The 22,769-nt window shown below is 44.8% G+C and overlaps 1 protein-coding gene across 1 annotated transcript in view; it reads left to right on the top strand.

Moving 5' to 3' along the window:
- GFRA1 (GDNF family receptor alpha 1) overlaps window positions 1–22,769 on the top strand; it is a 300,260-nt gene that overhangs the window by 51,061 nt on the left and 226,430 nt on the right. The window contains exon 3 of the mRNA XM_069754383.1: window positions 8,035–8,118. Coding sequence (XP_069610484.1) covers window positions 8,035–8,118 — 84 coding nt within the window. The remainder of the gene's footprint in view (window positions 1–8,034; window positions 8,119–22,769) is intronic.

Here is a 22,769-nt window from a genome sequence, read left to right as displayed (position 1 = left end):
CATCACTCATCGCCCATCACTCATCGCCCATCGCCCATCACCCATCGCCCATCACTCATCGCCCATCACTCATCGCCCATCACTCATCGCCCATCACTCATCGCCCATCACTCATCGCCCATCACTCATCGCCCATCACTCATCTCCCATCACTCATCTCCCATCACTCATCGCCCATCACTCATCGCCCATCACTCATCGCCCATCACTCATCGCCCATCACTCATCTCCCATCACTCATCTCCCATCACTCATCGCCCATCACTCATCGCCCATCACCCATGGCCCATCACTCATCGCCCATCACCCATGGCCCATCACTCATCTCCCATCACTCATCTCCCATCACTCATCGCCCATCATCGCCCATCACTCATCTCCCATCACTCATCTCCCATCACTCATCTCCCATCACTCATCTCCCATCACTCATCGCCCATCACTCATCGCCCATCACCCATGGCCCATCACTCATCGCCCATCACTCATCGCCCATCGCCCATCACCCATGGCCCATCACTCATCTCCCATCACTCATCTCCCATCACTCATCGCCCATCACTCATGGCCCATCACTCATCGCCCATCACTCATCGCCCATCACTCATCGCCCATCACTCATCGCCCATCACTCATCGCCCATCACTCATCGCCCATCACTCATCGCCCATCACTCATCGCCCATCACTCATCGCCCATCTCACTGTTCTGTTACCAGGAGTAAAGAATGTTTCTCCAGTTATAAAACACAACTGCACTTAACCCCTTCACCACTGCAGCACAGTCAACTGGACGGAGATTGGATCTTGTGAGCGGCGCGGCCCGTTACTTCCTGGTGTCTGCTCTGTTCATGGAGAGAATCCATCGTATAGAATAATCCGAAGAAAGACGCACAGCGTTCATTAGACCCCCCGCCACTGCCCGAGAGACCGCAGGAGTGTGAGCGCTCCAGAACCCGGGGCCACCAGAGGGGCCCCACAATATGGAGGGCTGCAGAGCGTTCACCACATATACAGGGCCTCACCAAATCACCTGCAGTCCTATGTAGCACCGCAGATAACAGTGATAACTCTGTGAGTGCAGATAATGTAGTAGATGTCACCTGCAGTCCTATGTAACACCACAGATAACACAGTGATACCTCTCTGAGAACAGATAATGTAGTAGATGTCACCTGCAGTCCTATGTAACACCACAGATAACTGTGATAACTCTGTGAGTGCAGATAATGTAGTAGATGTCACCTGCAGTCCTATGTAACACCACAGATAACACAGTGATACCTCTCTGAGTACAGATAATGTAGTAGATCTCACCTGCAGTCCTATGTAACACCACAGATAACTGTGATAACTCTGTGAGTGCAGATAATGTAGTAGATGTCACCTGCAGTCCTATGTAACACCACAGATAGCAGTGATAACTCTGTGAGTGCAGATAATGTAGTAGATGTCACCTGCAGTCCTATGTAACACCACAGATAACACAGTGATACCTCTCTGAGAACAGATAATGTAGTAGATGTCACCTGCAGTCCTATGTAACACCACAGATAACTGTGATAACTCTGTGAGTGCAGATAATGTAGTAGATGTCACCTGCAGTCCTATGTAACACCACAGATAACACAGTGATACCTCTCTGAGTACAGATAATGTAGATGTCACCTGCAGTCCCATGTAACACCACAGATAACACAGTGATAACTCTCTGAGTACAGATAATGTAGTAGATATCACCTGCAGTCCTATGTAACACCACAGATAACAGTGATAACTCTCAGTACAGATAATGTAGTAGATGTCACATGCAGTCCTATGTAACACCACAGATAACACAGTGATAACTCTGAGTACAGATAATGTAGTAGATGTCACCTGCAGTCCTATGTAACACCACAGATAACACAGTGATAGCTCTCTGAGTACAGATAATGTAGTAGATGTCACCTGCAGTCCTATGTAACACCACAGATAACACAGTGATAGCTCTCTGAGTACAGATAATGTAGTATATGTCACCTGCAGTCCTATGTAACACCACAGATAACACAGTGATAGCTCTCTGAGTACAGATAATGTAGTATATGTCACCTGCAGTCCTATGTAACACCACAGATAACACAGTGATAACTCTGAGTACAGATAATGTAGTATATGTCACCTGCAGTCCTATGTAACACCACAGATAACACAGTGATAGCTCTCTGACTACAGATAATGTAGAATCTGGAGCTTCATGACATGGGTCTTCGTAGCTGAGCCGCTGGATACAGCCGTACATCACCAAGCACAATGCCGAGAGTCGGATGGAGTGGTGTAAAGCCGCCACCTCTGGACTCTGGAGGAGACGGGTTCTGTGCAGTGATGGATCGCACTTCTCCATCTGTGTCTGAGGAGTCTGGGGCTGGTGACTCCAGGAGGACGTTTCCCCCCGATGGTGGAGGGGGATAGTGGTATGGGCTGTTATCAGGGGGTGGCCTCGGACCACCAGCTGCAGTGAAGGGAAATTTTAAGAAATTGTGGGCAAGTGTAGTGTCTGCTTTGTGGGAAGTTTGGGGAAGACCCCTATCTGCCCCCATGACATTACCCAGTGCACAGCAGTCATCAAAGCAAAAGGTGGCTACTTTGAAGAACCTAGAATATAAGACATCATTTCAGTTGTTTCACCCTTTTTTGTTAAAGGGAACCTGTCACCCCGAAAATCGCGGGTGAGGTAATCCCACCGGCATCAGGGGCTTATCTTCATCATTCTGTAATGCATTCTGTAATGCTGTAGATAAGCCCCCGATGTTACCTGAAAAAGGAGAAAAAGACATTAGATTATACTCACCCAGGGGCGGTCCCGCTGCTGGTCAGGTCAGATGGGCGTCTCCGGTCCGCTGCGGCGCCTCCTATCTTCATTACAAGACGTCCTCTTCTGATCTTCAGCCACGGCTCCGGCGCAGGCGTACTTTGCTCTGCAAAGTACTGCAGTGCGCAGGCGCCGGGCCTCTGACCTTTCCGGCGCCTGCGCACTGCAGTACTATCCTCTGCCCTCAAGCGGGCAGAGCAAGGTACGCCTGCGCCGTAGCCGTGGCTGAAGATCAGAAGAGGACGTCTTGTAATGAAGATGGGAGGCGCCGCAGCGGACCAGAGACGCCCATCTGACCTGACCAGCAGCGGGACCGCCCCTGGGTGAGTATAATCTAACGTCTTTTTCTCCTTTTTCAGGTAACATCGGGGGCTTATCTACAGCATTACAGAATGATGAAGATAAGCCCCTGATGCCGGTGGGCTTACCTCACCCGCGATTTTCGGGGTGACAGGTTCCCTTTAAGTATATAATTCCACATGTGTTAATTCATAGTTTTGATGCCTTCAGTGTGAATGTACAATTTTTATAGTAATGAAAATATAAAAAAAATCTTTAAATGAGAAGGTGTGTCCAAACTTTTGCTCTGTACTGTATGTTCTATTCTGTAATACTGCTGATGCATCGTCACTGTATAACTAATCTCCATATATAACGCTGCTATCCTCTGATACATCGTCACTGTATAACTAATCTCCATATATAACGCTGCTATCCTCTGATGCATCGTCACTGTATAACTAATCTCCATATATAACGCTGCTATCCTCTGATACATCGTCACTGTATAACTAATCTCCATCTATAACGCTGCTATCCTCTGATACATCGTCACTGTATAACTAATCTCCATCTATAACGCTGCTATCCTCTGATACATCGTCACTGTATAACTAATCTCCATATATAACGCTGCTATCCTCTGATACATCGTCACTGTATAACTAATCTCCATATATAACGCTGCTATCCTCTGATGCATCGTCACTGTATAACTAATCTCCATATATAACGCTGCTATCCTCTGATACATCGTCACTGTATAACTAATCTCCATATATAACGCTGCTATCCTCTGATGCATCGTCACTGTATAACTAATCTCCATATATAACGCTGCTATCCTCTGATACATCGTCACTGTATAACTAATCTCCATATATAACGCTGCTATCCTCTGATACATCGTCACTGTATAACTAATCTCCATATATAACGCTGCTATCCTCTGATGCATCGTCACTGTATAACTAATCTCCATATATAACGCTGCTATCCTCTGATACATCGTCACTGTATAACTAATCTCCATATATAACGCTGCTATCCTCTGATGCATCGTCACTGTATAACTAATCTCCATATATAACGCTGCTATCCTCTGATACATCGTCACTGTATAACTAATCTCCATATATAACGCTGCTATCCTCTGATACATCGTCACTGTATAACTAATCTCCATATATAACGCTGCTATCCTCTGATACATCGTCACTGTATAACTAATCTCCATATATAACGCTGCTATCCTCTGATGCATCGTCACTGTATAACTAATCTCCATATATAACGCTGCTATCCTCTGATACATCGTCACTGTATAACTAATCTCCATATATAACGCTGCTATCCTCTGATACATCGTCACTGTATAACTAATCTCCATATATAACGCTGCTATCCACTGATGCATCATCACTGTATAACTAATCTCCATATATAACGCTGCTATCCTCTGATGCATCGTCACTGCATAACTAATCTCCATATATAACGCTGCTATCCTCTGATACATCGTCACTGTATAACTAATCTCCATATATAACGCTGCTATCCTCTGATACATCGTCACTGTATAACTAATCTCCATATATAACGCTGCTATCCTCTGATACATCGTCACTGTATAACTAATCTCCATATATAACGCTGCTATCCTCTGATGCATCGTCACTGTATAACTAATCTCCATATATAACGCTGCTATCCTCTGATACATCGTCACTGTATAACTAATCTCCATATATAACGCTGCTATCCTCTGATACATCGTCACTGTATAACTAATCTCCATCTATAACGCTGCTATCCTCTGATACATCGTCACTGTATAACTAATCTCCATATATAACGCTGCTATCCTCTGATGCATCGTCACTGTATAACTAATCTCCATATATAACGCTGCTATCCTCTGATACATCGTCACTGTATAACTAATCTCCATATATAACGCTGCTATCCTCTGATACATCGTCACTGTATAACTAATCTCCATATATAACGCTGCTATCCTCTGATACATCGTCACTGTATAACTAATCTCCATCTATAACGCTGCTATCCTCTGATACATCGTCACTGTATAACTAATCTCCATCTATAACGCTGCTATCCTCTGATGCATCGTCACTGTATAACTAATCTCCATATATAACGCTGCTATCCTCTGATGCATCGTCACTGTATAACTAATCTCCATATATAACGCTGCTATCCTCTGATGCATCGTCACTGTATAACTAATCTCCATATATAACGCTGCTATCCTCTGATACATCGTCACTGTATAACTAATCTCCATCTATAACGCTGCTATCCTCTGATACATCGTCACTGTATAACTAATCTCCATCTATAACGCTGCTATCCTCTGATGCATCGTCACTGTATAACTAATCTCCATATATAACGCTGCTATCCTCTGATACATCGTCACTGTATAACTAATCTCCATATATAACGCTGCTATCCTCTGATGCATCGTCACTGTATAACTAATCTCCATATATAACGCTGCTATCCTCTGATGCATCGTCACTGCATAACTAATCTCCATATATAACGCTGCTATCCTCTGATGCATCGACACTGCATAACTAATCTCCATATATAACGCTGCTATCCTCTGATACATCGTCACTGCATAACTAATCTCCATATATAACGCTGCTATCCTCTGATACATCGTCACTGTATAACTAATCTCCATATATAACGCTGCTATCCTCTGATACATCGTCACTGTATAACTAATCTCCATATATAACGCTGCTATCCTCTGATGCATCGTCACTGCATAACTAATCTCCATATATAACGCTGCTATCCTCTGATGCATCGTCACTGTATAACTAATCTCCATATATAACGCTGCTATCCTCTGATGCATCGTCACTGTATAACTAATCTCCATATATAACGCTGCTATCCTCTGATGCATCGTCACTGTATAACTAATCTCCATATATAACGCTGCTATCCTCTGATACATCGTCACTGTATAACTAATCTCCATATATAACGCTGCTATCCTCTGATGCATCGTCACTGTATAACTAATCTCCATATATAACGCTGCTATCCTCTGATGCATCGTCACTGTATAACTAATCTCCATATATAACGCTGCTATCCTCTGATACATCGTCACTGTATAACTAATCTCCATATATAACGCTGCTATCCTCTGATGCATCGTCACTGTATAACTAATCTCCATATATAACGCTGCTATCCTCTGATACATCGTCACTGTATAACTAATCTCCATATATAACGCTGCTATCCTCTGATAAATTGTCACTTTATAACTAATATCTACATAGAATCCTAGAATATTAGAGTTGAAAGGGACCTCCAGGGTCGTTGTGTCCATCCCCTGCTCATTGTAGGAGTCACTGAACCATCACAGACAGATGTCTGTCCAGCCTCTGAAGACTTCCATTGAAGGAGAACTCACCACCTCACATGGCCGCCTGTTCCACTCATTGATCGTCTTCACTGTCAAAAACTTTTTTCTAATATCTGACCTGTCTCTTCTCCCTCTCAGTTTCCTCCCATTGCTTCTCGTGTTTCTATGTGTAAATGAGAATAATGATGACCCCTCTACACTGTGACAGCCCTTCAGATATTTGTAGACAGCTACGAAGTCTCCTCTTATCCTTCTTTTTTTGCAGCTAAACATTCCCAGATCCTTTAACTGTTTCTCATAGGACATACTTTGCAGTCCGCTCACCATCCTGGTAGCTCTTCTCTGAACTTGCTCCAGTTTTTCAATGTCTTTTATATAATGTGGAGCCCAGAACTGGACCCAGTATTCCAGATGAGGTCTGACCAAGGAGGAGGAGAGAGGATAATGACTTCACACGATCTAAACTGTATGCTTCTCTTAATACATCCTAGAACTGTGTTTGCTTAATTTTGCTGCTGCATTACACTGTTGACTCTTGTGCTGTCTGTGATCTATTAGTATACCCAAGTCTTTTTCTCACACGTGCTGTTGATTAGTTCTGTTCCTCCCATTCTATAGATGTATTTTTTGTTTTTTCTCCCCAGATGTAGAATCTTGCATTTCTTCTTGTTAATAAATACCATTCTATTAGTCACTGCCCATTGCCCTAGATCCTTTTGAATCCTTTCTCTGTCTTCTCTAGTGTTAGCTATCTCTCCTAGCTTTGCATAGTCTGCACATTTGATTAGTTTACATTCAGTTCCCTTATGTAAATAATTTATAAAAATGTTGAACAGCACTGGGGCCAGGACTTTGTGGTCCCCACTTGAATCACTTTTCCAATTGGACGTGCAACCATTTATCACCACTCTTTGAGTACAATCACTGAGCCAGTTATGAATCCACCTAACCATAGCCTTGTCAATCCCATACTTGGTCATTTGTTCTATAAGGATAGTATGAAATACTTTAGCAAATGCTTTCTGGAAGTCGAGATATACTATATCTACTGCATTTCCCTTATCCACCCAGTCAGTGATTCCATCATAGAAGGAGATTAGATTTGTCTGTCATGACTTGTTTGCTACAAACCCATGCTGGCTCTGGTTATTTACTGTATTTTTATCCAAGTACATGTTTAATGCTGCTATCCTTCTGATACATGGTCACTGTATAACTAATATCTACATATATGCTGCTCTGCTATCCTTCTGATACATGGTCACTGTATAACTAATATCTACATATATGCTGCTCTGCTATCCTTCTGATACGTTGTCACTGTATAACTAATATCTACATATATGCTGCTCTGCTATCCTTCTGATACATTGTCTCTGGATAGCTAATATCTACATATATGCTGCTCTGCTATCCTTCTGATACATTGCCTCACTGGATAACTGATAGCCACATAAAGTTGATTTTTCCTCTGTCTCCTGTAGGAAATGAACTTCTGGAGGATTCACCATATGAGCCTGTTAACAACCGACTTTCCGACATCTTTAAAATGGATTCCAGTTTATCAGGTGAGAAGCAATTAATGTGTGTATGTAACACCCTGCTGTGGAACCATGGGGTCATATAGACCCCAGCGCTGAATAAATTGAATTATTTCAAAAACTGGTCAATATCAGACATTGACCTTCTATGTATTTTCAAGTAACATATTTCTGCTTACGTTGATGATATTTTGAATTTGTTTTTCAATTTTGTTTCAAAGTTATTTTCAATTTTCTGTGTTTGGGACCCTCCTGACCCCATAGTGTCTTTATTGTCTGACATTTTTTCTTATATTTTCTGTTTATTCACAGGTTTTGTAATATAATTGTAAATAAACAATGGCTGGTTCCAAGTGACACCAGCAGTGTTACCGGACAGCGCAAACGCTGCTATGTCTGTCCTCGATCGTAGGGCAGAAAGACGAGGTTTGTTTGCAATGACTGCAAGAAGTTCATTTGTGAAGAACATGGCACTATGACGTGCAGTGAATGCAAGGGCTACATTTATTGCCAGATCATTCCTTGTCATTACCTTGTTACTAAAATCCACACAGTTGCAGTTATTGTGCATTTTGTTTTATTGAATTTGAATACTTTTAATTATTAGTAAAGCATTTTGGTATAAATTTCAGTTTGCGTTTGATGATGACAAATAAATCACTTCAAAGTTACGTTTGATTTCATAACTGTATTCTGAAATGATGACAGAATAAAACTTGATTATTCGGAACAGCCAGCATGTTCATTTTAATGAAATATGCCGATTTTGAGCCTGGGGTCATATAGACCCCATGGTACCAAAGCAGTGATTTGTTTCATGGTTCTACAGCAAGGTTAAATGAATAAAAAAAGCGGCATGGAGTCTCCCCCATTTTTGACAACCAGCCAAGCTAAAGCAGATAACTGGGGGCTGGTATTCTCAGGCAGGATATTGCCCCCAACCTCTACCTAAAAATCGCAGCCCATATCTGCCTCAGAAATGGCGCTTTTCCCAGCTCTTCCCACTTGACCTGTGGCAGTGCCAAGTGGGGTAATATCTGTGGGTTGACGTCACCTTTGTATTGTCCGGTGACATTAAACCCATGGCTTAGTAATGGAGAGGCATCTATAAGACACCTATCCATTACTAATCTTATAGTTACAGTTGTGCTCAAAAGTTTACATACATCGGCAGAATTTTTGCTTTCTTGGTCCTGTTTTCCAAGAATATGAATGATAACACCAAAACTTTTTTTCCACTTATGGTTAATGAAGCCATTTATTGTCTGACTACTGTGTTTTCTCTTTTTAAGTCATAATGACAACCCAAATGACCCTGATCAAAAGTTCACATCCCCTGGTGATTTTGGCCGATAACATGCACAGAAGTTGACACAAATGGGTTTGAATGGCTTCTAAAGGTAACATCCTCACCTGTGAGGGATATTATTGTTTTTTTATTATTGTTTTATTACAGGAGACCATGGCTTCAGTGGAATTGGCGTTAGGTGAGTATAACTCTATTTGTTATTTTTAAATAAAAAAAATGAAATGGGTTTATTTACAATATAACTATAGGATTAGTAATGGATAGGAGTCTTATAGATGACTCTCCATTCCTAAGCCGTGGGCTTGATGTCACCAGACAAAACAAAGGTGACATAAACCCCACAGATATTACCCCACTTGCAACTGCCACAGGGCAAGTGGGAAGATCTGGGAAAAGTGTCTTTTCTGAGGTGGCTATGGGCTGCAATTTTTAGGCTGGGGGTGGGGGCAATAACCAGCCTGAGAATACCAGCCACCAGTTGTCTGCTTTAGCTTGGCTGTTTGTCAAAAAATGGGGGAGACCCCATGCTGTTTTTTTAATTTATTTAAATAATTTAAAAAAGAACATCATGGGGACCCCTCTATTCTTGAGAACCAGCCTTGCTGAAGCTGACAGCTGAGGGTTGCAGCCCCCAGCTGTCAGTTTTGCCTGGCTGGTTATTAAAAAATGTAGGAGAATCCTCGCTATTTTTAAAATTATTTATTTAGAGCACAGGCGGCTGATGAATACTCTTATGAGCCACTCCTGCTCTCACTGTAATTAGCGGCAGCAGGTGTAGGCTGATGGAAGTAGTAGTCCCATCTGCCGACACCAGTTACCGGAGGGAAACTTTTTACTTTTGTAATTGGAAATTGGCCACTCTTGGTGCACTAGCCAAGAATCAGCTGCACTTAGTGGAGTATCCTTTTGTGGCCTGGAAGGTTTGTCACTCATCCTTTACTTTGCCATCCAGCACTTTTTAGTGTGGAGACCTTACAGCCAGTGATAGATTCACCTTAAAGGGTTATTCCTCAAATCTTAATGTGGTTTTATAATAAAGTACATGAACTTTTAAATCTGAGACATTTTGTACATAGCCCTTTAAGGATGCCCTTCCAGGCTCTATTTACACGTGAGTTGGCATTGGTACCATACTGTAGTCCAGGGGGCCCTGGTGGATCCTGCGCAGTACAGCCTCTCATCTGGCACCATCAGCATAGCTGTGCTGTGTCTAGAACGGAACATCTACTGTGAGGGATGATACAATGGAAAGAGGCAGGGTGTTCTGATAACTAAAAAGAGCAATGTAATGCAGGATGGGCTGTATACAGTGTACAGAATGGAGAGATACTGCAGGATGAGCTATATAACGGTGACAGAAGGGAGAGATATACTGCACTCTGGGCTGTACACAGGGGACTAAGAGGAGAGATGTACTGTAATATGAACTATATAAAGGTGACAGAAAGGATATACTGTAGTATGAGCTATGTAAAGGTGACAGAAAGGAGAGATATACTGCACTATGGGCTGTATACAGGGGACTAAGAGGAAAGATGTACTGTCATATGAACTATATAAAGGTGACAGAAAGGATATACTGTAGTATGAGCTATATAAAGGTGACAGAAAGGAGAGATATACTGCACTATGGGCTGTATACAGGGGACTAAGAGGAGAGATGTACTGTAATATGAACTATATAAAGGTGACAGAAAGGATATACTGAAGGATGAGATATATAACGGTGACAGAAAGGAGAGATATACTGCACTATGGACTGTATACAGGTGACAGAAAGGAGAGATATACTGCACTATGGACTGTATACAGGTGACAGAAAAGAGAGATATACTACACTATGGACTGTATACAGGTGACAGAAAGGAGAGATATACTGCACTATGGACTGTATACAGGTGACAGAAAGGAGAGATATACTACACTATGGACTGTATACAGGTGACAGAAAAGAGAGATATACTACACTATGGACTGTATACAGGTGACAGAAAGGAGAGATATACTGCACTATGGACTGTATACAGGTGACAGAAAGGAGAGATATACTGCACTATGGACTGTATACAGGTGACAGAAAAGAGAGATATACTACACTATGGACTGTATACAGGTGACAGAAAGGAGAGATATACTGCACTATGGACTGTATACAGGTGACAGAAAGGAGAGATATACTACACTATGGACTGTATACAGGTGACAGAAAGGAGAGATATACTGCAGAATAGACTGTGAGTAGGGATATTCTGGAGGATGGGCTGTATTCAGGTGCCTGAGAGGTGGGATATACTGTGGGATAGGTTGTATTAATAGGTGACAGAAAGGAGAGATATATTATGCTCTGTAGGCTGTATACAGGTGCTTGCAGGTAGGGATCGTCTGGAGGATGGGCTGTATTCAGGTGCCTGAGAGGTTATACTGTGGGATAGGTTGTATTAATAGGTGACAGAAAGGAGAGATATACTGCAGAATCCAACAGGACAGTTGTGATTTGGGGGAGATGTCCCACGGGGTCACGGCTTTATCCCAACTCTGTGCCGCTCGGTGATGTCTTCACCTCTCCTAGATGTGTTGGCTCAGACACTGCAGCCATCATTCCGTCCCTCCTCTGGCACACGAAGTTTAACCCTTTAAGAAGTTGTTCATACAGTTAACAATTAAACTACATAAGGCAAAGATCGCAGTCCGCACAGGCAGTGTGAGCGGAGGGAAACCCTGCGGCCTCCTGGTGGGTCGCCGCTCGTCATCTCATCGTTATATCAGGGGGTAGATTTTACTTCACCATTAAAAATAGAAATAAGGATCAAATGAGCTTCAGTCCATAGAGAGCTGTCCCCCTGACAGCATCAGGAATCGGGGGACCCGGCACCATGAAGAGCGGCTTCTGTGACGCCTGCTGCTCTGGGTGGGGGCAGTACTACTCCGGACACTAATCCCCCCCATCAGGAACCTGACATGGCCTTATAGGGCAGGGTAAAGGGGTCTCTGAACCAGAGGTCCTGGAGATGTGACGTAATGAGAAGGACAGAGTCCATCTGTGAAATGTCTCCCTACTAGAGACCTCAGCTGCATGCTCCAGTATGGGGCTCTCTGCAGCCCCTAATTATGAGGGAGGTGTATGGGAGACAAATGTCTGCACTGTATACCCGGCCGGCCTGGAGGTGGCGCTGCCATCATCTGACCTATTGCGCTTTATCGTTGGCCAGTCCCCAGGCGCTGCGATGTCTGCTGGATCCATCCTCAACCCCTCGTGTTAGGTCCTGATCCTGCTGTCTCCCGGGTGCAGACATGGAGGATTTTGCTCCTTTTGTTTGCTCTGTGGTGAGGAACGAGCAGCCGATTGTCTCCGCACAATGCATTTCTTCTCGCATTGGGTGGCTGAAGAGAAATCTTTGAACTTGGTGCACGCTGCGGTTCGTCTCTCCGCTATCCTCAGGGATCCCACCACACAGTCGGCGCCATGAAAACCAATTAAATTAAAAGCATTGCGTTTCCATGTAAATGGGATGTCGGTCGCCTTGATGAAAAGCTCAGTGTGGTCGGCATTGTTTGTAGGATGCTAATACAGAACGCCGCGCAAAAACAGAGCTGGCGCGGTGATGAATGGTTCAGAGCGTGGAGTAAATCAGCTTTACCTGTCATCAGATAATAAACTAATCATCCGATATTTATACCTCGCCCCAGACAACGCGTGCTTACTAATCTCATCTGCATAGAGAGAGGAAGGACACCCGCAAAACAATGCCCGCCAAACCAGGCCATACAAAGTACAGGATATGAGGGGCCCGGGGCCAGAGATGAGCACATCCCGTCTGTGTCCTACAATAATGTGAACACTGGTAGAATGAACAAGTGCGCTCACGTGTCCTCTGTATGAGTCCAAAGCAAGACAATAACAGTGAAAATAGACCTAGATGTTGCCCGAAATACAAGACATCCCTGTATTGTGATCCTCCAATATAAATGGCTGGTTATTCCTACAGCATTGGAATGATCCTTGCAAGCAGAAAATACTGCCAAAAAAATTGCCCAAATGTAAGTTTGACTACTGCCTGAGACCGAGTAACTGGCACCCCGATAATCAGGAGTTACCTAGAAATGTGATGGCCCTGATGTATCGGAGACTACTGAAATCCGGTGAAAGCATGTGCCCTTCATGTGAAAGACACCTGTGACCTCAACGACCGCCGCTAAAGAACTGCAAGAAATGCTGCACTTGGAAAATTGGTGCCCACAAATGGCTGTAGTCCAACACTAGAATATTGTTGTGCACTTCTTGTCCTCTGCGTGTCGTGGGAGATTACGAGGAATGCTACAGTGTTACATTTATTCTAAGGCGCCATATGTAGTAAGTGGGGTTTCTGTCCACTTGTGTGAGTTCCTTAATAAGATTCAAGGCCTTGTTGTGACCCCCATTGCTGTACCACATGTCAAGTTTTAAGGGAGCATGCAAAAAACAAGGCGGCAGCTCTAAAGAAAGCAAAGTAAATGTGCAGCAGCCTCTGCTGTGACTAGACAAGCCAAATGCTGAAGCGACAGTAGCCCGTGGTGTAGTGTGGTGAAACACATGGGCAAGTGCTACAGTCTGTGGGGGTGTATACATTTGTCCACTCCCAAATCTAATGCAAAAGGAGTGCTGCCAGCAAACATTACCTCCTAGAGTGACGCACAGAGTGCCTGTGCAGAGCGCGGCAGTCTAGATGACAAACTGAGCAGCTAATGAATGAAGGCAGTACGGTGAGGTGTAAGGCAGGGAGAGGGCTAGGACTTGGGTTAAGGGTTAGGTTTTCAGATATAGGACTAGTGTTAAGGCCACAGTGTGAGGTATAGGACTGTGGTTAGGAATGGGGTCAGAGCTAGGCTTTTGGTCAAGTCTAGGTTTAAGACTAGGTTTAGACATTGGCCTATTGTAATAAAAGTTACATTAAAAAATAGTATGTAAAACTTTTTTTTTAACAATTTATAACGTTATTTTTTTTTAATTTGAGGTCACATTTCAGCAACCAGATATAGCTTGGGGGCTGCAGGGCAAACTATTATTACATCAGCAGAAGTAAAAGGAAGGGGCACGGGGCGTGCTGATTAGGTGGGACCGAATACCTGCCTTGGCCAGGGAGCTGGCGACACTCGCTCTGCAAAGGCTGCAGCACCGTGTAAACAGGACGATGGATATAAACATGGCCCCGATTCATCAAAACGTGCTATTCTGCTGTAAAAATTGCCAAAATTTTGTGCAGCGCAAAGTTGCGTAAAAGAGTTGGGAATTTTGGTCTCTTGGTCAACTCCGTGTCAAATTCATCAAAACTGGAGGCGTTTGTTACTCCAGTCCCTGATGAGATGAATTAATGGAGAGCACCTTATTCCTGCTCCCCCTCATTAATACGACGTACACAACACCGGCCCCACTGAATCTGGGCCATGGTAAGTATGGGGGCGTACATTGTGTGATCCCATCTGCCATAACAAGGCGACCTCACACGGACCGGACCCCACGCTGCACAGATTCCCCTGAGATTCAGGGAGGATACAGGATGGAAATGGGGGGAGTTGTGAAGCCAAGATGGCAGCAGCCAGTGCCCCCACGTGTGCAATGCAAAAAATAAAGGCGCCGGATGGTATAGCATCAGCTAGGATAGATTGTCAGCAATGGCCGCCCCGTCGTTAAATGTAATGTCCCATGAGTGTCGATGTGTGAGACTGTCAGCTGTGTGATATTGTGGTCCCGGGGTTCAGTGTGATGATCAGCAGGGAAACCTCCGTCATTAGTCCCCATTAATCAGTTCAGTATCGAGTGCAGAGCTGTCTGCACCATCAGTACAAATCCGTGGAAAAGCCGCTCTGTGCAGACACTGGCGAGACCAGAGAAGGCGATATGGAAATCCAGCCCGGCCTCCGTATGGCGACGCGTCCCCGGCTTCTCTCTGCCTCCGCCGGTGTCAGGTTCTTGTAATGGGATTTGTATGGAGCTGATGACTTAATATAAAAATATGAAAGATACATTTCTAAAAATAATAGAATCACATCCCGGGACAGGAGCCGCCGACGCTCTAATCACATTTCACTTTGCGGCTTGAACGGCAGATTTGCTTCAGAAGGATCAGTAAAACAATATTTTTTGCTCCTTGTAGATTTTATGACACTTGTGCATTATTAAAATCTCCCAATATACACAGCCATATATCTGAGCTCCAGCCGCAGATACATTGTATCCCAGCCGCTCTAGTTAACCCTTTACTGGAACGTATGCAAAAAAATGGAACTGCAAGATGGATACAATGTATCTGATTCAGAGACAAAGAACACGCAGGATACAAAGCTGATGCAAACCACAGCACGAGGCGTCAGCTATAGATTATAATCCAGAATTATCCATCACATCATAGAAAGGAAAAACAGGACAATTGTGCAGATAATGCCGCAAAGCATGTACGCTCCACTCCAGAGTCCGAAGAATGTAGTCACCATCCGACTGTCTCCTCCCCCAGTATTGGCTGATACCAAGGAGTAGTAGATTGTAGGTCTTTTATTAAATAAAAAAATACTTTCACATGACACTAACTGTGATACATTACAAATAAAACACAACAGAACAAAACATAAGAACAAAGCTCCAATCAGACGACAACAAACGACAAAAATCACAAAGAAATAAACCAGAAATGGAACCAAAATGGAGAAAGTTCATGACCTACAAATCAGGGACAAGAAAGAAAAATTCCAACAAAATAAAGAAAGCAAAACTAAAAGACAACAAACACAATATTCATAACTTACATGAATACCCCCGAAAAATTATAATTAATAAATAGTATAAAATCATGTAAGACCCCCGGTCCAGCTTCATTCATACTACTATATACAACCCCAACTACATTCACACCGTCCTATATACAATATTATATACAATATATACACTATAAACACATTATACTAAACCAAATATTATACAACACCGCAAACACAACACAACCCTGCTGGTCCCACTGCCTTACCTTACAGCCCCCCCTTACACCACCACATTCACCCTACAGCAAACCTAAATACAACACAGTGTACAAAATTAATATTTTATTTTTTTTTCCATTTATTATTTTTTTTTCTTTTTCCATTATTATTATTTTTTTTAGAAATATATATAAACACACACCTACACTATTATCCCGCAATCCCTGATCCAGCTCTGGCCACAAACTTCAGGAATTATCCGAGCTAGGATCAGGCCCCAAAGTTTTTCCCCAGGCGGGGCCTGGGCCAGGCCAGATCAGTTTCTTATCACCGCCGTTTAACCCCCCAATTCCCCCAACCTAACTAAGACCCTCTATTATACACACTATATACAATATATACAATATATGCATAAACCAACATCACAGAACACAACCTACAGTTGTGGCCAAAGTATTGACACCCCTGCAATTCTGTCAGATAATACTCAGTTTCTTCCTGAAAATGATTGCAAACACAAATTCTTTGTTATTATTATCTTCATTTAATTTGACTTAAGTGAAAAAACACAAAAAAATTGTCCTAAAGCCAAATTGGATATAATTCCACACCAAACATAAAAAAGGTGGGTGGACAAAAGTATTGGCACTGTTCGAAAAATCATGTGATGCTTCTCTAATTGGTGTAATTAACAGCACCTGTAACTTACCTGTGGCACCTAACAGGTGTTGGCAATAACTAAATCACACTTGCAGCCAGCTGACATGGATTAAAGTTGACTCAACCTCTGTCCTGTGTCCTTGTGTGTACCACCTTGAGCATGGAGAAAAGAAAGAAGACCAAAGAACTGTCTGAGGACTTGAGAAACCAAATTGTGAGGAAGCATGAGCAATCTCAAGGCTACAAGTCCATCTCCAAAGACCTGAATGTTCCTGTGTCTACCGTGCGCAGTGTCATCAAGAAGTGTAAAGCCCATGGCTCTGTGGCTAACCTCCCTAGATGTGGACGGAAAAGAAAAATTGACAAAAGATTTCAACGCAAGATTGTGGGGATGTTGGATAAAGAACCTCGACTAGCATCCAAACAAGTTCAAGCTGCCCTGCAGTCCGAGGGTACAACAGTGTCACCCCGTACTATCCGTCGGCATCTGAATGAAAAGGGACTGTATGGTAGGAGACCCAGGAAGGCCCCACTTCTTACCCCGAGACATAAAAAAGCCAGGCTGGAGTTTGCCAAAACTTACCTGGAAAAGCCTAAAATGTTTTGGAAGAATGTTCTCTGGTCAGATGAGACAAAAGTAGAGCTTTTTGGGCAAAGGCATCAACATAGAGTTTACAGGAGAAAAAAAGAGGCATTCAAAGAAAAGAACACGGTCCCTACAGTCAAACATGGCGGAGGTTCCCTGATGTTTTGGGGTTGCTTTGCTGCCTCTGGCACTGGACTGCTTGACCGTGTGCATGGCATTATGAAGTCTGAAGACTACCAACAAATTTTGCAGCATAATGTAGGGCCCAGTGTGAGAAAGCAGGGTCTCCCTCAGAGGTCATGGGTCTTCAAGCAGGACAATGACCCAAAACTCACTTCAAAAAGCACTAGAAAATGGTTTGAGAGAAAGCACTGGAGACTTCTAAGGTGGCCAGCAATGAGTCCAGACCTGAATCCCATAGATCACCTGTGGAGAGATCTAAAAATGGCAGTTTGGAGAAGGCAGCCTTCAAATATCAGGGACCTGGAGCAGTTTGCCAACGAAGAATGGTCTAAAATTCCAGCAGAGCATTGTAAGAAACTCATTGATGGTTACCGGAAGCGGTTGGTCGCAGTTATTTTGGCTAAAGGTTGTGCAACCAAGTATTGGGCTGAGGGTTCCAATACTTTTGTCTGGCCCATTTTTGGAATTTTGTGTGAAATTATCAATGTTTTGCTTTTTGCTTCATTCTCTCTTGTGTTTTTTTTCATTTAAGACTAATTAAATGAAGATAATAATACCAAATAATTTGTGATTGCAATCATTTTCAGGAAGAAACTGAGTCTGACAGAATTGCAGGGGTGTCAATACTTTTGGCCGCAACTGTACATACTCACGACCCAAGGCTCAAGTTCAATGCCTGCAAACATTCTATTCAGGGAACAGAAATATAAAACAAAAATCTAGGGTGTAAAGATATCAGCCCACCTCCAGGATATAGGAGCGCTAACGGACTAAGGCACCCTGAAGGAGAAACCCCTCCAGAGATGGGCCGCCCTCCGGGCACCCAGTCCTTCGCACTCCAGAGAACGCACCTTCACCAGGGCACCTAGGATGCTGTTACAAACTTCATCTACATGGAGGATTTTACTCTGCGTCGAAACTAAAACTCGTGCGTTCCACGTGAAGTACCTGACCACTGCGCTGACTAAGAATAAAGTGGCTCGGTCCCTTCTCCCGAGGTCTCTGAACGCTCCATAGGCCCACTCGGCATAGGACAGAATGGCCAGCCACAGCCAACCAATGGAAGCGCCCACCCTGTTGTACACCTCTGTATTAAAGGGACAATGAAGAAGGAAGTGCTCCATGCTTTCCAGCATGGTAGCGCAAGCCTCACGGGGACAATTCCTGTCCTCTGAGCTCCTGTGCTTCAAATTGTCCCGCACATACAACTTACCTTGGAAGCAGCGCCAAGTCAAGTACCAATACTTCTTGGGGATCCTGCTATAATTTAACAAACTCAACCCAACCTCTAGATCCCGACTTGGGCAGTCCTTGAGGACCAATGGTTTGTGAAAATGCGAAAGCAAGACCCGCATGTCGAGGAGTTTCCTAGGGAGGGACCTCACTTCCCACATTCCCAGACCCCACCGTGCAACATTTTCAGAACCGGGGTAACATAAGCCAGGATATGCCCGTGCGGTGTGCGAAGATCCTTCAATCTTCCCCCTGTCTCCCATTCCTGGAAGAAAGGCTGAAACCATCCCTTGCAGGAGAATACCCACGGAGGAGCCCTCTCTTTCCAGAGGTTTGCCACGTTAACTTTCAAAAAGGTGTTCACTAGAAACACCACGGGGTTCACCATATTCAACCCCCCTAGTCTCCTCGTGTAATAAGTGACCTCCCGTTTGACTAGGTTTAGTCTATTCCCCCATAACATCTGGAAGAACAGACTGTAGACCCGTGTCCAGAGAGGCTCCGGCAAGACACAGACGCTGCCCAGGTAGATTAGCAAGGGGAGCAGGAAAGCTTTGCTGGAAGATCAAACACGGGATCCCCGCCTCCCAGCCAGAGACTCTCACACTTGTCCTGGTTGACCTTGGACCCGGATGCCTCCGAGTAGCTCTCCATTTCTGACATCACCACCATCACATCCTCTTGTGAAGAAACAAAGACGGTCACATCGTCCACGTAGGCCACTACCCTCAGGATAGCCTCCGGCGCCACCCCGTCCATCCTCACCCCCGCCAACGGTCCACAGTCGACCTTTCTGAGGAAAGAATGGATCGCAAACGCGTAAAGCAAAGGGCTAAGAGGGCAGCCCTAGAGGACACCAGATCCTACCCCGAAAGGTTGTCCAATCCAACCATTTACCAGAAGGAAGGTCTCAGCCCCTGCGTACAAGGTCTTAAGCCAGTTCACAAACCCTCCAGGCAGACCATACCTCAAAAGAGTGGACCAGAAGTACTCGTGGTTGACCCGATCAAAGGCTTTTTGCCTGATCCAGGGTCAGCAAGAACCCCTTCCAAAGGCCTGCCCTGCCCCGCTCCACGGCCTCTCGGACACCCAGAGCAGCACTGAAAGTGCTACGGCCAGGAACGCAACAGTGCTGGGCCTCCGAAAGGAGCCGCGGTGCAAACTTCACCAGCCTGTTGAAGAGTATCTTAGCCAACACCTTCCTGTCCACATTGAGAAGTGATATGGGACGCCAATTCTCAATGCGCGACGGATCCTTACCCTTTGACAAAATGATCAAAGCCGACCTCCTTAATGATCTCGGCAGAGTGCCCGAGGAGAGACACTCATTAAACACCTGAGTCAAGAGGGCGACCAAGGAGTCCCTGAAGGTCTTAAAGAACTCGGATGTTAAGCCATCCGGACCTGGCGATTTTTTTTTTTTTGGGGCCGGAGCCCATCGATCGTCAGTCTCACTTCCTCTTTGTTCGCTTCTGCCACACCGCCCAGCGAGAGGTCAGCCCCTGGCTCAGGAACAGAGTAATAGATTGCAGTCTCCTCCCCAGTAATGGCTGATAACAGGGAGTAATAGATTGTGGTCTCCTCCCCAGTAATGGCTGATAACAGGGAGTAATAGATTGTGGTCTCCTGTCCTACAGTCTCCTCCCCAGTAATGGCTGATAACAGGGAGTAATAGATTGTGGTCTCCTGTCCTACAGTCTCCTCCCCCAGTAATGGCTCATAACAGGGAGTAATAAATTGTGGTCTCCTGTCCTACAGTCTCCCCCCCCAGTAATGGCTGATAACAGGGAGTAATTGATTGCAGTCTCCTCTCCTAGAGTCTCCTCCCCCAGTAATGGCTGATAACAGGGAGTAATAGATTGTGGTCTCCTGTCCTACAGTCTCCTCCCCCAGTAATAGCTGATAACAGGGAGTAATAGATTGTGGTCTCCTGTCCTACAGTCTCCCCCCCCAGTAATGGCTGGTAACAGGGAGTAATAGATTGCAGTCTCCTCTCCTAGAGTCTCCTCCCCCAGTAATGGCTGATAACAGGGAGTAATAGATTGTGGTCTCCTGTCCTACAGTCTCCTCCCCCAGTAATGGCTGATAACAGGGAGTAATAGACTGTGGTCTCCTCTCCTACAGTCTCCTCCCCCAGTAATGGCTGATAACAGGGAGTAATAGATTGTGGTCTCCTGTCCTACAGTCTCCTCCCCCAGCAATGGCTGATAACAGGGAGTAATAGATTGTGGTCTCCTCTCCTACAGTCTCCTCCCCCAGTAATGGCTGATAACAGGGAGTAATAGATTGTGGTCTCCTGTCCTACAGTCTCCTCCCCCAGTAATAGCTGATAACAGGGAGTAATAGATTGTGGTCTCCTGTCCTACAGTCTCCTCCCCCCAGTAATGGCTGGTAACAGGGAGTAATAGATTGCAGTCTCCTCTCCTACAGTCTCCCCCCCCCAGTAATGGCTGGTAACAGGGAGTAATAGATTGTGGTCTCCTGTCCTACAGTCTCCCCCCCCCAGTAATGGCTGGTAACAGGGAGTAATAGATTGCAGTCTCCTCTCCTACAGTCTCCTCCCCCAGTAATGGCTGATAACAGGGAGTAATAGATTGTGGTCTCCTGTCCTACAGTCTCCTCCCCCAGTAATAGCTGATAACAGGGAGTAATAGATTGTAGTCTCCTGTCCTACAGTCACCTCCCCCAGTAATGGCTGATAACAGGGAGTAATAGATTGTGGTCTCCTGTCCTACAGTCTCCTCCCCCAGTAATGGCTGATAACAGGGAGTAATAGATTGTGGTCTCCTGTCCTACAGTCTCCCCCCCCCAGTAATGGCTGGTAACAGGGAGTAATAGATTGCAGTCTCCTCTCCTACAGTCTCCTCCCCCAGTAATGGCTGATAACAGGGAGTAATAGATTGTGGTCTCCTGTCCTACAGTCTCCTCCCCCAGCAATGGCTGATAACAGGGAGTAATAGATTGTGGTCTCCTCTCCTACAGTCTCCTCCCCCAGTAATGGCTGATAACAGGGAGTAATAGATTGTGGTCTCCTGTCCTACAGTCTCCTCCCCCAGTAATAGCTGATAACAGGGAGTAATAGATTGTGGTCTCCTGTCCTACAGTCTCCCCCCCCCCAGTAATGGCTGGTAACAGGGAGTAATAGATTGCAGTCTCCTCTCCTACAGTCTCCTCCCCCAGTAATGGCTGATAACAGGGAGTAATAGATTGTGGTCTCCTGTCCTACAGTCTCCTCCCCCAGTAATAGCTGATAACAGGGAGTAATAGATTGTAGTCTCCTGTCCTACAGTCACCTCCCCCAGTAATGGCTGATAACAGGGAGTAATAGATTGTGGTCTCCTGTCCTACAGTCTCCTCCCCCAGTAATAGCTGATACCAGGGAGTAATAGATTGTAGTCTCCTGTCCTACAGTCACCTCCCCCAGTAATGGCTGATAACAGGGAGTAATAGATTGTGGTCTCCTGTCCTACAGTCTCCTCCCCCAGTAATGGCTGATAACAGGGAGTAATAGATTGTGGTCTCCTGTCCTACAGTCTCCTCCCCCAGTAATGGCTGATAACAGGGAGTAATAGATTGTGGTCTCCTGTCCTACAGTCACCTCCCCCAGTAATGGCTGATAACAGGGAGTAATAGATTGTGGTCTCCTGTCCTACAGTCTCCTCCCCTAGTAATGGCTGATTACAGGGAGTAATAGTATGCGCCTGCAGAGTAGCGGTAGCGCTGCAGTGCGCAGGCGGTGTGTGTGCTGCTCGGTGGCGG

This window comes from Ranitomeya imitator, chromosome 2 (genome assembly GCF_032444005.1).
Source record: "Ranitomeya imitator isolate aRanImi1 chromosome 2, aRanImi1.pri, whole genome shotgun sequence".
Lineage (NCBI taxonomy): Eukaryota > Metazoa > Chordata > Amphibia > Anura > Dendrobatidae > Ranitomeya > Ranitomeya imitator.
The sequence above is the reverse complement of the archived record's forward strand: the minus strand, read 5'-3'. Positions and strand labels throughout refer to the sequence as shown.